General features: G+C 45.3%; 1 protein-coding gene across 6 annotated transcripts in view; it reads right to left on the reverse strand.

Annotated features, from left to right (window-relative positions):
• atrn (attractin) overlaps positions 1-14277 on the reverse strand; it is a 293535-nt gene that overhangs the window by 68738 nt on the left and 210520 nt on the right. For all 6 annotated transcript variants that reach the window (XM_071382288.1, XM_071382287.1, XM_071382286.1 and 3 more), the window contains exon 26: positions 13197-13275. In XM_071382288.1, the coding sequence (XP_071238389.1) occupies positions 13197-13275 (79 nt within the window). The remainder of the gene's footprint in view (positions 1-13196; positions 13276-14277) is intronic.

The following is a 14277-nucleotide window of genomic DNA, read 5'->3' on the forward strand; positions in this document are numbered from 1 at the left end:
CTACCTGGGAGTCTAGCTCCACATGAACCCCCTCCTGTACTCCATTACTCGTAGTGGGCATCTCCTCCACTACCTTTGAGATTAACTCCACATGAACCCCCTCCTGTACTCCATTACTCGTAGTGGGCATTTCCTCTACTACCTGGGAGTCTAGCTCCACATGAACCCCCTCCTGTACTCCAGTACTCGTACTGGGCACCTCCTCACCAGTCTGAGGAACTGGCTCTTCAACACGGATAACTTGTTCCTCGGCAACAGGTGCTTGTGGCTGCTCAACCACTGTCAGCCCACCTCTCCCTACATCAGTGGGCCCAGGCGTTACGATGACCACCTGCGCCCCTCCCTCTGCCTTCTCCCTTTTCGGGCAAGCATGTCGCTTATGGCCAACATCCCCACACTCAAAACACCGTTGACTACCCGTACTAGCATACGCCATATACATTCTATTGTCATACTTGACTTTAAACGATATCTCTAAAGTCTGCTCCGGTGAGTCCAAAAACATAAACACCTGTCGCCGAAACGACATAACCTGTTTCAACGCCGGGTGTTTGCAACCCAACGGAACAACCTTAATTGAGCTTGCAAACTTCCCAAAGCGCAATAACTCGCGCTCCAATAGCTCATTTGGAATAAACGGTGGTACATTTGAAATCGTTACCCTTGTTGACGGAGAAAAAAGCGGGGTAACTTGAATAAACATTCCCTTAAGAAGTACGCCCTGCTCAACCATACGATCAACAAGGCGCTCTTCCTTAAGAAATACCACCACCGCTTTATTCATCCGTGACGCATACGCAACATTATCGTATCCTACCTTCTCTCCTACGGCGACCAGAAACTCCTCCACCGTGACAGTAGCTTCAGTGACACACCTAAAGCCGTGCCGAAGTGACAGGGACGGCATTCCAATTCTGGAAGCCATCCCCGCCAAAATCAAGGTAATTTCGATACGAAAAAACCTAAATACTTAATTCTACCACACAACAAAAAAATATATATATAATAATCTTAATCATGCACAGAAGAAACCAAAGAATGCCACCAAGAAAGAAAAAACCGAAGGAAAGTTCTGAATATCTTACTCTACACAACACACGCACTCACTCAATCAATCATTCAATTCCCAGCATGCACCAAACACTCCCAGCATGCAGAGAGAGAGAGAGAGAGAGAGAGAGAGATGGAGAGAGAGAGAGGGAGCGAGAGGGAGAGGGAAAGGGGGAGAGGGGGAGAGAGAGAGAGAGAGAGAGAGAGAGAGAGAGAGAGAGAGAGAGAGAGAGAGAGAGAGAGAGAGAGAGAGAGAGAGAGAGGAGAGAGAGAGGGAGAGGAGGGGGGAGAGAGAGAGAGAGAGAGAGAGAGAGAGAGAGAGAGAGAGAGAGAGAGAGAGAGAGAGAGAGAGAGGGGGGGAGGGAGAGAGAGAGAGAGAGAGAGAGAGAGAGAGAGAGAGAGAGAGAGAGAGAGAGAGAGAGAGAGAGGAGAGAGAGAGAGAGAGAGAGAGAGAGAGAGAGAGAGAGAGAGAGAGAGAGAGAGAGAGAGAGAGGGGGAGAGAGAGAGAGAGGGGGGGGGGAGAGAGAGAGAGAGAGACATATAACACTATATCCCCCCACTAGAATCCCCATACTTTAATAAAGACAGCTTCTCCATCCTGGAGGGGGAAATCAATCATTTCCAGGCCCAGGGACATGTATTAGTCTGTGGCGACCTAAATGCCAGAACTGGACAAGAACCTGACACCCTCAGCACACAGGGGGACAAACACCTGCCTGCAGGTGACAGCATTCCCTCCCCCATATGCCCCCCTAGGCACAACTATGACAACATAACCAACAAAAACGGGTCACAACTCCTGCAGCTCTGTCGCACGCTGGGTATGTACATAGTCAATGGTAGGCTTCGAGGGGACTCCTATGGTAGGTTCACCTATAGCTCATCTCTTGGCAGTAGCACTGTAGACTACTTTATCACTGACCTCAACCCAGAGTCTCTCAGAGCGTTCACAGTCAGCCCACTGACACCCCTATCAGACCACAGCAAAATCACAGTCTACTTGAACAGAGCAATACTCAATCATGAGGCATCAAAGCCAAAGGAACTGAGTAACATTAAGAAATGCTATAGATGGAAGGAATGCAGTTTGGAAACCTACCAAAAAACAATTAGGCAACAGCAAATTCAATCCCTTTTAGACAACTTCCTGGGTAAAATGTTCCACTGCAATAGTGAAGGTGTAAACTTGGCAGTAGAAAATCTTAACAGTATATTTGACCTCTCAGCTTCCCTATCAAATCTAAAAATCTCAAATAGAAAACCGAAGAAAATGAACAACAATGACAAATGGTTTGATAAAGAATGCAAAAATCTAAGAAATAAATTGAGGAACCTGTCCAACCAAAAACATAGAGACCCGGAAAACCTGAGTCTACGCCTTCACTATGGCGAATCACTAAAACAATACAGAAATACACTACGGAAAAAGAAGGAACAGCACGTCAGAAATCAGCTCAATGTAATTGAAGACTCCATAGACTCTAACCAATTCTGGGAAAATTGGAAAACACTAAACAAACAACAACACAAAGAATTATCTATCCAAAATGGAGATGTATGGGTAAACCACTTCTCCAATCTTTTTGGCTCTATAACAAAGAATAAAGAGCAAAAACATATACATGATCAAATACAAATCCTAGAATCAACTATTAAAGACTACCAGAACCCATTGGATTCTCCAATTACCTTGAATGAGTTACAGGACAAAATAAAAACCCTCAAACCCAAAAAGGCCTGTGGTGTTGATGGTATCCTTAATGAAATGATCAAATATACAGACAACAAATTCCAATTGGCTATACTAAAACTCTTTAACATCGTCCTTAGCTCTGGCATCTTCCCCAATATTTGGAACCAAGGACTGATCACCCCAATCCACAAAAGTGGAGACAAATTTGACCCCAATAACTACCGTGGAATATGCGTCAACAGTAACCTTGGGAAAATACTCTGCATTATCATTAACAGCAGACTCGTACATTTCCTCAATGAAAACAATGTACTGAGCAAATGTCAAATTGGCTTTTTACCAAATTACCGTACAACAGACCATGTATTCACCCTACACACCCTAATTGACAACCAAACAAACCAAAACAAAGGCAAAGTCTTCTCATGCTTTGTTGATTTCAAAAAAGCCTTCGACTCAATTTGGCATGAGGGTCTGCTATACAAATTGATGGAAAGTGGTGTTGGGGGTAAAACATACGACATTATAAAATCCATGTACACAAACAACAAGTGTGCGGTTAAAATTGGCAAAAAACACACACATTTCTTCACACAGGGTCGTGGGGTGAGACAGGGATGCAGCTTAAGCCCCACCCTCTTCAACATATATATCAACGAATTGGCGCGGGCACTAGAACAGTCTGCAGCACCCGGTCTCACCCTACTAGAATCCGAAGTCAAATGTCTACTGTTTGCTGATGATCTGGTGCTTCTGTCACCAACCAAGGAGGGCCTACAGCAGCACCTAGATCTTCTGCACAGATTCTGTCAGACCTGGGCCCTGACAGTAAATCTCAGTAAGACCAAAATAATGGTGTTCCAAAAAAGGTCCAGTCACCAGGACCACAAATTCCATCTAGACACCGTTGCCCTAGAGCACACAAAAAACTATACATACCTCGGCCTAAACATCAGCACCACAGGTAACTTCCACAAAGCTGTGAACGATCTGAGAGACAAGGCAAGAAGGGCCTTCAACACCATCAAAAGGAACATAAAATTCAACATACCAATTAGGATCTGGCTAAAAATACTTGAATCAGTCATAGAGCCCATTGCCCTTTATGGTTGTGAGGTCTGGGGTCCGCTCACCAACCAAGATTTCACAAAATGGGACAAACACCAAATTGAGACTCTGCATGCAGAATTCTGCAAAAATATCCTCCGTGTACAACGTAGAACACCAAATAATGCATGCAGAGCAGAATTAGGCCGATACCCACTAATTATCAAAATCCAGAAAAGAGCCGTTAAATTCTACAACCACCTAAAAGGAAGCGATTCCCAAACCTTCCATAACAAAGCCATCACCTACAGAGAGATGAACCTGGAGAAGAGTCCCCTAAGCAAGCTGGTCCTAGGGCTCTGTTCACAAACACAAACACACCCCACAGAGCCCCAGGACAACAGCACAATTAGACCCAACCAAATCATGAGAAAACAAAAAGATAATTACTTGACACATTGGAAAGAATTAACAAAAAAACAGAGCAAACTAGAATGCTATTTGGCCCTAAACAGAGAGTACACAGTGGCAGAATACCTGACCACTGTGACTGACCCAAACTTAAGGAAAGCTTTGACTATGTACAGACTCAGTGAGCATAGCCTTGCTATTGAGAAAGGCCGCCGTAGGCAGACATGGCTCTCAAGAGAAGACAGGCTATGTGCACACTGCCCACAAAATGAGGTGGAAACTGAGCTGCACTTCCTAACCTCCTGCCCAATGTATGACCATATTAGAGAGACATATTTCCCTCAGATTACACAGATCCACAAAGAATTCGAAAACAAATCCAATTTTGATAAACTCCCATATCTATTGGGTGAAATTCCACAGTGTGCCATCACAGCAGCAAGATTTGTGACCTGTTGCCACAAGAAAAGGGCAACCAGTGAAGAACAAACACCACTGTAAATACAACCCATATTTATGTTTATTTATTTTAACTTGTGTGCTTTAACCATTTGTACATTGTTACAACACTGCATATATATAATATGACATTTGTAATGTCTTTATTGTTTTGAAACTTCTGTATGTGTAATGTTTACTGTTCATTTTTATTGTTTATTTGACTTTTGTATATTACCTACCTCACTTGCTTTGGCAATGTTAACACATGTTTCCCATGCCAATAAAGCCCCTTGAATTGAATTGAATTGAGAGAGAGAGAGAGAGAGAGAGAGAGAGAGAGAGAGAGAGAGAGAGAGAGAAAGAGAGACAGAGAGACAGAGAGAGAGAGAGAGAGACAGAGACAGAGACAGAGAGAGAGAGAGAGAGGCAGAAAGAGAGAGAGACAGAGACAGAGAGACAGAGAGAGGTAGAGAGAGAGACAGAGAGAGACAGAGAGACAGAGACAGAGAGAGAGAGAGAGAGAGACAGAGAGAGACAGAGAGAGAGAGAGAGAGACAGAGAGAGACAGAGACAGAGACAGAGAGAGAGAGAGACAGAGAGAGACAGAGAGAGACAGAGACAGAGACAGAGAGAGAGAGAGAGAGAGAGAGAGAGAGAGAGAGAGAGAGAGACAGAGACAGAGACAGAGACAGAGAGAGAGACAGAGACAGAGACAGAGACAGAGACAGAGACAGAGAGAGAGAGAGAGAGAGAGAGAGAGAGAGAGAGAGAGAGAGAGAGAGAGAGAGAGAGAGGTGTTCAAAATGTTTGTCCCTGGGAACAAACAGGGAATTGAGTGAATGTGCTGAAACACTGGTGTAGAAACACTCACAAACACATTGCGGTGTATAAGCATGGACAGAAACACACACTCAGTCTTGTATAACTAGCCTTGTGGGGACACACAATTCAGTCCTATTAAAAATCCTATGTTCCTTAACCCCTGACCTAATTCTAACCTTAACCCTATACCCCCTGGAACTAGCATTTGACCTTGTGGGGACAAACAAGATGTCCCCAGTTGGTCAAATTTCTGTTTGTTTTAATGCCCTTGTGGGGACTTCTGGTTAAACATGTCCTACAATGTATAAGCATTGACATTGACAGAAACACACACACACACACACACACACACACACACACACACACACACACACACACACACACACACACACACACACACACACACACACACACACACACACACACACACGTATAAGCATTGACAGAAACACACTCACAGCACGTCTCAATGCACCACATCAAACAATTAATTTATTGATGCGTCAGTTTCAGAATGCTGTCTGACAGAGAGCTCTCCGTCATTCTCCTGCCCCCCCTTAAGGATGGGAGAGGGAGAAGGGATGAGGGGGAGAAGGATGGGAGAGGGATAAGGGAGTAGGGGGAGTAGGGGGAGGAGGATGGGAGAGGGGAGGGAGAGGGAGAAGGGAGGAGGGGGAGAAGGATGGGAGAGGGGAGGGAGAAGGACGGGAGAGGGAGAAGGGAGGAGGGGGAGAAGGATGGGAGAGGGGAGGGAGAAGGACGGGAGAGTGAGAAGGGAGGAGGGGGAGAAGGATGGGAGAAGGGGAGAAGGATGGGAGAGGGGGGGAGAAGGACGGGAGACGGAAGGAGAGGGGAAATAATGGGAGAGAGGAGGAGAGGGAGAAGGATGGGAGAGGGAAGGAGAGGGGAAATTATGGGAGAGAGGAGGGAGAAGGACGGGAGAGTGAGAAGGGAGGAGGGGGAGAAGGATGGGAGAAGGGGAGAAGGATGGGAGAGGGGGGGGAGAAGGACGGGAGACGGAAGGAGAGGGGAAATAATGGGAGAGAGGAGGAGAGGGAGAAGGATGGGAGAGGGAAGGAGAGGGGAAATTATGGGAGAGAGGAGGAGAGGGTCTCTCTGGTTCTTGTTCTGTCTCTCTGGTTCTTGTTCTGCCTCTCTGGTTCTTGTTCTGTCTCTCTGGTTCTTGTTCTGTCTCTCTGGTTCTTGTTCTGTCTCTCTGGTTCTTGTTCTGCCTCTCTGGTTCTTGTTCTGCCTCTCTGGTTCTTGTTCTGCCTCTCTAGTTCTTGTTCTGCCTCTGGTTCTTGTTCTGTCTCTCTGGTTCTTGTTCTGCATCTCTGGTTCTTGTTCTGCATCTCTGGTTCTTGTTCTGCCTCTCTGGTTCTTGTTCTGCCTCTCTAGTTCTTGTTCTGCCTCTGGTTCTTGTTCTGTCTCTCTGGTTCTTGTTCTGCATCTCTGGTTCTTGTTCTGTCTCTCTGGTTCTTGTTCTGCCTCTCTGGTTCTTGTTCTGCCTCTCTAGTTCTTGTTCTGCCTCTGGTTCTTGTTCTGTCTCTCTGGTTCTTGTTCTGCATCTCTGGTTCTTGTTCTGCATCTCTGGTTCTTGTTCTGCCTCTCTGTCTCTCTGGTTCTTGTTCTGTCTCTCTGGTTCTTGTTCTGTCTCTCTGTCTCTATGGTTCTTGTTCTGTCTCTCTGTCTCTCTGGTTCTTGTTCTGCCTCTCTGGTTCTTGTTCTGCCTCTCTAGTTCTTGTTCTGTCTCTCTGGTTCTTGTTCTGCCTCTCTGTCTCTCTGGTTCTTGTTCTGCATCTCTGGTTCTTGTTCTGCCTCTCTGTCTCTCTGGTTCTTGTTCTGTCTCTCTGTCTCTATGGTTCTTGTTCTGTCTCTCTGTCTCTCTGGTTCTTGTTCTGCCTCTCTAGTTCTTGTTCTGCATCTCTGGTTCTTGTTCTGCCTCTCTGTCTCTCTGGTTCTTGTTCTGCCTCTCTGTCTCTCTGGTTCTTGTTCTGCATCTCTGGTTCTTGTTCTGCCTCTCTGTCTCTATGGTTCTTGTTCTGTCTCTCTGTCTCTATGGTTCTTGTTCTGTCTCTCTGTCTCTCTGGTTCTTGTTCTGCCTCTCTGGTTCTTGTTCTGTCTCTCTGGTTCTTGTTCTGTCTCTCTGGTTCTTGTTATGCCTCTCTGGTTCTTGTTCTGCCTCTCTGTCTCTATGGTTCTTGTTCTGCCTCTCTGTCTCTATGGTTCTTGTTCTGCCTCTATGGTTCTTGTTCTGCCTCTCTGTCTCTCTGGTTCTTGTTCTGTCTCTCTGGTTCTTGTTCTGTCTCTCTGGTTCTTGTTCTGTCTCTCTGGTTTTGTTCTGCCTCTCTGGTTCCTGTTCTGCCTCTCTGTCTCTCTGGTTCTTGTTCTGTCTCTCTGGTTCTTGTTCTGCATCTCTGTCTCTATGGGTCTTGTTCTGTCTCTATGGTTCTTGTTCTGCCTCTATGGTTCTTGTTCTGTCTCTCTGGTTCTTGTTCTGTCTCTCTGGTTCTTGTTCTGTCTCTCTGGTTCTTGTTCTGTCTCTCTGGTTCTTGTTCTGTCTCTCTGGCTCTTGTTCTGCCTCTCTGGTTCTTGTTCTGCCTCTCTGGTTCTTGTTCTGCCTCTCTGTCTCTCTGGTTCTTGTTCTGTCTCTCTGGTTCTTGTTCTGTCTCTCTGGTTCTTGTTCTGTCTCTCTGGTTCTTGTTCTGCCTCTCTGTCTCTATGGTTCTTGTTCTGCATCTCTGGTTCTTGTTCTGCATCTCTGGTTCTTGTTCTGCCTCTCTGTCTCTCTGGTTCTTGTTCTGCCTCTCTGGTTCTTGTTCTGCCTCTCTGTCTCTCTGGTTCTTGTTCTGTCTCTCTGGTTCTTGTTCTGTCTCTATGGTTCTTGTTTTGTCTCTCTGGTTCTTGTTCTGCATCTCTGGTTCTTGTTCTGCATCTCTGGTTCTTGTTCTGCCTCTCTGTCTCTCTGGTTCTTGTTCTGTCTCTCTGGTTCTTGTTCTGCATCTCTGGTTCTTGTTCTGTCTCTCTGGTTCTTGTTCTGTCTCTCTGGTTCTTGTTCTGTCTCTCTGGTTCTTGTTCTGTCTCTCTGGTTCTTGTTCTGTCTCTCTGGTTCTTGTTCTGTCTCTCTGGTTCTTGTTCTGTCTCTCTGGGTCTTGTTCTGTCTCTCTGGTTCTTGTTCTGCATCTCTGTCTCTATGGGTCTTGTTCTGTCTCTCTGGTTCTTGTTCTGCCTCTCTGTCTCTCTGGTTCTTGTTCTGCATCTCTGTCTCTATGGTTCTTGTTCTGTCTCTCTGGTTCTTGTTCTGTCTCTCTGGTTCTTGTTCTGTCTCTCTGGTTCTTGTTCTGTCTCTCTGGTTCTTGTTCTGCATCTCTGTCTCTATGGTTCTTGTTCTGTCTCTCTGGTTCTTGTTCTGCCTCTCTGGTTCTTGTTCTGTCTCTCTGGTTCTTGTTCTGTCTCTCTGGTTCTTGTTCTGTCTCTCTGGTTCTTGTTCTGCCTCTCTGGTTCTTGTTCTGTCTCTATGGTTCTTGTTCTGTCTCTATGGTTCTTGTTCTGTCTCTATGGTTCTTGTTCTGTCTCTCTGGTTCTTGTTCTGTCTCTCTGGTTCTTGTTCTGCCTCTCTGTCTCTCTGGTTCTTGTTCTGCCTCTCTGTCTCTCTGGTTCTTGTTCTGCCTCTCTGTCTCTCTGGTTCTTGTTCTGCCTCTCTGTCTCTCTGGTTCTTGTTCTGTCTCTCTGGTTCTTGTTCTGCCTCTCTGTCTCTCTGGTTCTTGTTCTGTCTCTCTGGTTCTTGTTCTGCCTCTCTGGTTCTTGTTCTGTCTCTCTGGTTCTTGTTCTGTCTCTCTGGTTCTTGTTCTGCCTCTCTGGTTCTTGTTCTGTCTCTCTGGTTCTTGTTCTGCCTCTCTGTCTCTATGGTTCTTGTTCTGCCTCTCTGTCTCTCTGGTTCTTGTTCTGCCTCTCTGGTTCTTGTTCTGTCTCTCTGGTTCTTGTTCTGCCTCTCTGGTTCTTGTTCTGTCTCTCTGGTTCTTGTTCTGTCTCTCTGGTTCTTGTTCTGTCTCTCTGGTTCTTGTTCTGCCTCTCTGGTTCTTGTTCTGTCTCTATGGTTCTTGTTCTGTCTCTATGGTTCTTGTTCTGTCTCTCTGGTTCTTGTTCTGCCTCTCTGGTTCTTGTTCTGTCTCTCTGGTTCTTGTTCTGTCTCTCTGGTTCTTGTTCTGTCTCTCTGGTTCTTGTTCTGCCTCTCTGGTTCTTGTTCTGTCTCTATGGTTCTTGTTCTGTCTCTATGGTTCTTGTTCTGTCTCTATGGTTCTTGTTCTGTCTCTCTGGTTCTTGTTCTGTCTCTCTGGTTCTTGTTCTGCCTCTCTGTCTCTCTGGTTCTTGTTCTGCCTCTCTGTCTCTATGGTTCTTGTTCTGTCTCTATGGTTCTTGTTCTGTCTCTCTGGTTTTGTTATGCCTTTCTGGTTCTTGTTCTGCCTCTCTGCCTCTCTGGTTCTTGTTCTGCCTCTCTGTCTCTCTGGTTGATGTTCTCCCTCCATGACTTATGCAGTTCTAGCTGCACCAAAATGTTTCACTCCTCCAGACAGTGAGTCACGTGGCTTGCTATATAAAGCTGGCAGACAGGTTTCCAGTTACTGTTTGATTGAATGTTGCCTGGGACCTGCCTGGGACCTGCCTGGGACCTGCCTGGAACCTGCCTGGGACCTGCCTGGGACCTGCCTGGGACCTGCCTGGGACCTGCCTGGAAAAGTCTAGTTTTTTCCTGTACTGAAGCAGCTGACCTGGAGAGAGGAGAGATGAGAGAGATCTGTCTGTCGTTCAGAGAATGTTTGCAAACCTACTGGGGCTTAGAGTGCTGCTGGGCTTTAACAGAGATGCCCTGCTCTCTCCCTCCCTCCCTCTCTCGTCCACTCCAACTACATTACAATCACCAGCCACACCACACGTCAGAACAAGCTGTTCTAGGACAGCTCAGAGTGAGGGAGGAAGGGAGAGAGAGCGATGTCTTGGGAGAAGAGAGAGGGCGAACAGCGCTGACTGAATCAGAATGAGTGTAGAACGTAGACAAAGCTGACCTACTGTAACAGACAGACAGTATAAAATAACCCACCGACATTGAGGTTGAACCGTTCAAGCTAGAGAAGCCAAACCAACGTTCACATGTTCAGGCTATCCTGCCCACTGCCACAAAACACTTTTAAACAGCTGAAGCAAGGCACACACGTTTTCTTCATGGAAAATTACCATCCAATTAGGTGGGACTGCAAAGCAAAAGCCACGACTTTAAATCTTTGTCATACTTCTGACTTATTAGGATTATTATTATTTATCACCCTTTACGGAATAATTTCCAAGTATATAAATAAAGTAAGTATATATTATAGAGGAAATATTTAAAAAGGAAGTTTTAACAACATATTAACAATGTACAGGGATACTGGAGTGATGGAGGTAGATATGTATAGGGGTAAGGTGACTATATACAGGGTCAGTACCATATTAACAATGTACAGGGATACTGGAGTGATGGAGGTAGATATGTATAGGGGTAAGGTGACTATATACAGGGTCAGTACCATATTAACAATGTACAGGGATACTGGAGTGATGGAGGTAGATATGTATAGGGGTAAGGTGACTATATACAGGGTCAGTACCATATTAACAATGTACAGGGATACTGGAGTGATGGAGGTAGATATGTATAGGGTTAAGGTGACTATATACAGGGTCAGTACCATATTAACAATGTACAGGGATACTGGAGTGATGGAGGTAGATATGTATAGGGGTAAGGTGACTATATACAGGGTCAGTACCATATTAACTTCTTATGGCTGCAGGGGCAGTATTGAGTAGCTTGGATGAAAGGTGCCCAGAGTAAACTGCCTGCTCCTCAGCCCCAGTTGCAAATATATGTATATTATTATTAGTATTGGATAGAAAACACTCTGAAGTTTCTAAAACTGTTTGAATTATGTCTGTGAGTATAACATAACTCATATGGCAGGCAAAAACCTGAGAAGTTCCACTTCCTGTTTGTATTTTTTCTGGGGGTGCCAATTTTCAACCAAGCTCTCATTGAAATTACAGCGAGATATTGATGAGTTTTCACTTCCTACGGCTTCCACTAGATGTCAACAGTCAATATAACTTTGTCTGATGAATCTAATGTGAAGGGGGGCCCGAAGGAGACAGGAATGAGTAATCACTTCCACGGGCTGATCAAGCATTCACCAAGCGCCTTCACATGAGGAGGACCTCCGTTCCACCGCTCTTCTGAAGTCAATCTAATTCTCCGGTTGGAACGTTATTCAAGATTTATGTTAACAACATTGTAAAGATTGATTCAATACATCGTTTGACATGTTTCTACTGACTGTTACAGAACTTTTGGACATTTCGTCACGTTATAGTGGAGGCGCTTTCTGACTTTGGAATTGTTTACCGAAGGCGCGAACCAAAGTAGCTAATTTGACATAAATAACGGACATTAACGAACAAATCAAGCATTTATTGTGGACCTGGGATTCCTAGGACTGCATTCTGATGAATTCATCAAAGGTAAGGAAACATTTATCATGTATTTTCTGGTTTCTGTTGAGTCCAACATGGCGGCTAATTTGGCTATTCATCTGAGCTCCGTTTCAGATTATTGCATGGTTTATTTTTCCGCAAATTTTGCATTAAGGAGAGGTATATCTATAATTCCATGTGTATAACTTGTATTATCATCTATATTTATGATGAGTATTTCTGTTGAAACGATGTGGCTATGCAAAGTCACTTGATGTTTTTGCAACTAGTGAATGTAACGCACCAATGTGAACTCAGATTTTTTGATATAAATATGAACTTTATCAAACAAAACATGCATGTATTGTGTAACATGAAGTCCTATGAGTGTCATCTGATGAAGATCATCAAAGGTTGGTGATTAATTTTATCTCTATTTCTGCTTTTTGTGACTGCTATATTTCGCTGGAAAAATGGCTGTGCTTATTGTGCATTGGTGGTGAACTAACATAATCGTTTGTAGTGCTTTCGCTGAAAAGCCTATTTGAAATCGGACACTTTGGTGGGATTAACAACAAGAATACCTTTAAAATGATATAAGACACATGAATGTCTGAGGAATTTTAATTATGAGATTTCTGTTTTTTGAATTTGGCGCCCTGCACTTTCACTGGCTGTTGTCATATCGATCCCGTTAACGGGATGCAGCCATAAGAAGTTAAACAATGCCACTTTATATCATGTTTACATACCCTACATTACTCATCTCATATGTATATACTGTACTCTATACCATCTACTGCATCTTGCCTATGCCGTTCGGCCATTGCTCATCCATATATGTATATATTCTTATTCATTCCTTTACATTTGTGTGTATAAGGTAGTTGTTGTGAAATTGTTAGATTACTTGTTAGATATTACTGCACGGTCGGAACTAGAAGCACAAGCATTTCGCTACACTCACATTAACATCTGCAAAACATGTGTATGTGACCAATACAATTAAATTTGATGTCACAAGTTGTAGAAAATTGACATTCAAAAATATGTGGTTCTCATGAGGAGGAACGTGTCCTCAAAATGGCCCACAGCTGGTTCAGAGAAGTCCTACAACAGACCACTCAGGTGAGGTGTTATAGTAGTACAACTACAACAGACCACTCAGGTGAGGTGTTAGAACCAGGTGTTAGGTGTCTTGAACACTGCAACCGTGGTAACCACTCACCTCGCGTCGCCGTGACGCCCAGCAGCTCTGTTTGATCTTCCAGACGACTGCTGCCACCAGGAGGAGGGACAGGAAACAGCTGGGAGGAAACAGGAAGAGGAAGAGTTAGCTACAGGAAACAGCTGGGAGGAAACCGGAAGAGGAAGAGTTAGCTACAGGAAGCTCATGGGAGGAAACAGGAAGAGGAGCAGTTAGAGACAGGAAGCGGCTTGGGGAAGACAGGAAGAGGAGGAGCCTGTCAGTCAGTAGGTAGGCCCCCCTGATCACAGTTACAACAGGAGGATGTCCCCTAGACCAGTGGACCTCAAACCCCAACTCGCTCACCTGATTCACTCAGTCAAAGGTCATCAAGTTGAATCAGCTGTACCAGCCGTGGAATAGTTCCTAACACGGAGGTCCCAGAGGATGTGTGAAACCCTGCTCCAGACATCAGGGTAACACGCAGTAACACGGAGGTCCCAGAGGAGGTGTGAAACCCTGCTCCAGACATCAGGGTAAGTCAGAGTAACACGGAGGTCCCAGAGGAGAGGTGTGAAACCCTGCTCCAGACATCAGGGTAACACGGAGTAACACGGAGGTCCCAGAGGAGGTGTGAAACCCTGCTCCAGACATCAGGGTAAGTCAGAGTAACACGGAGGTCCCAGAGGAGGTGTGAAACCCTGCTCCAGACATCAGGGTAAGTCAGAGTAACACGGAGGTCCCAGAGGAGGTGTGTGAAACCCTGCTCCAGACATCAGGGTAAGTCAGAGTAACACGGAGGTCCCAGAGGAGAGGTGAAACCCTGCTCCAGACATCAGGGTAAGTCAGAGTAACACGGAGGTCCCAGAGGAGAGGTGAAACCCTGCTCCAGACATCAGGGTAAGTCAGAGTAACACGGAGGTCCCAGAGGAGAGATGAAACCCTGCTCCAGACATCAGGGTAAGTCAGAGTAACACGGAGGTCCCAGAGGAGGTGTGAAACCCTGCTCCAGACATCAGGGTAAGTCAGAGTAACACGGAGGTCCCAGAGGAGGTGTGAAACCCTGCTCCAGACATCAGGGTAAGTCAGAGTAACACGGAGGTCCCAGAGGAGAGGTGTGAAA

This window comes from Salvelinus alpinus, chromosome 34, assembly GCF_045679555.1.
Source record: "Salvelinus alpinus chromosome 34, SLU_Salpinus.1, whole genome shotgun sequence".
NCBI lineage: Eukaryota > Metazoa > Chordata > Actinopteri > Salmoniformes > Salmonidae > Salvelinus > Salvelinus alpinus.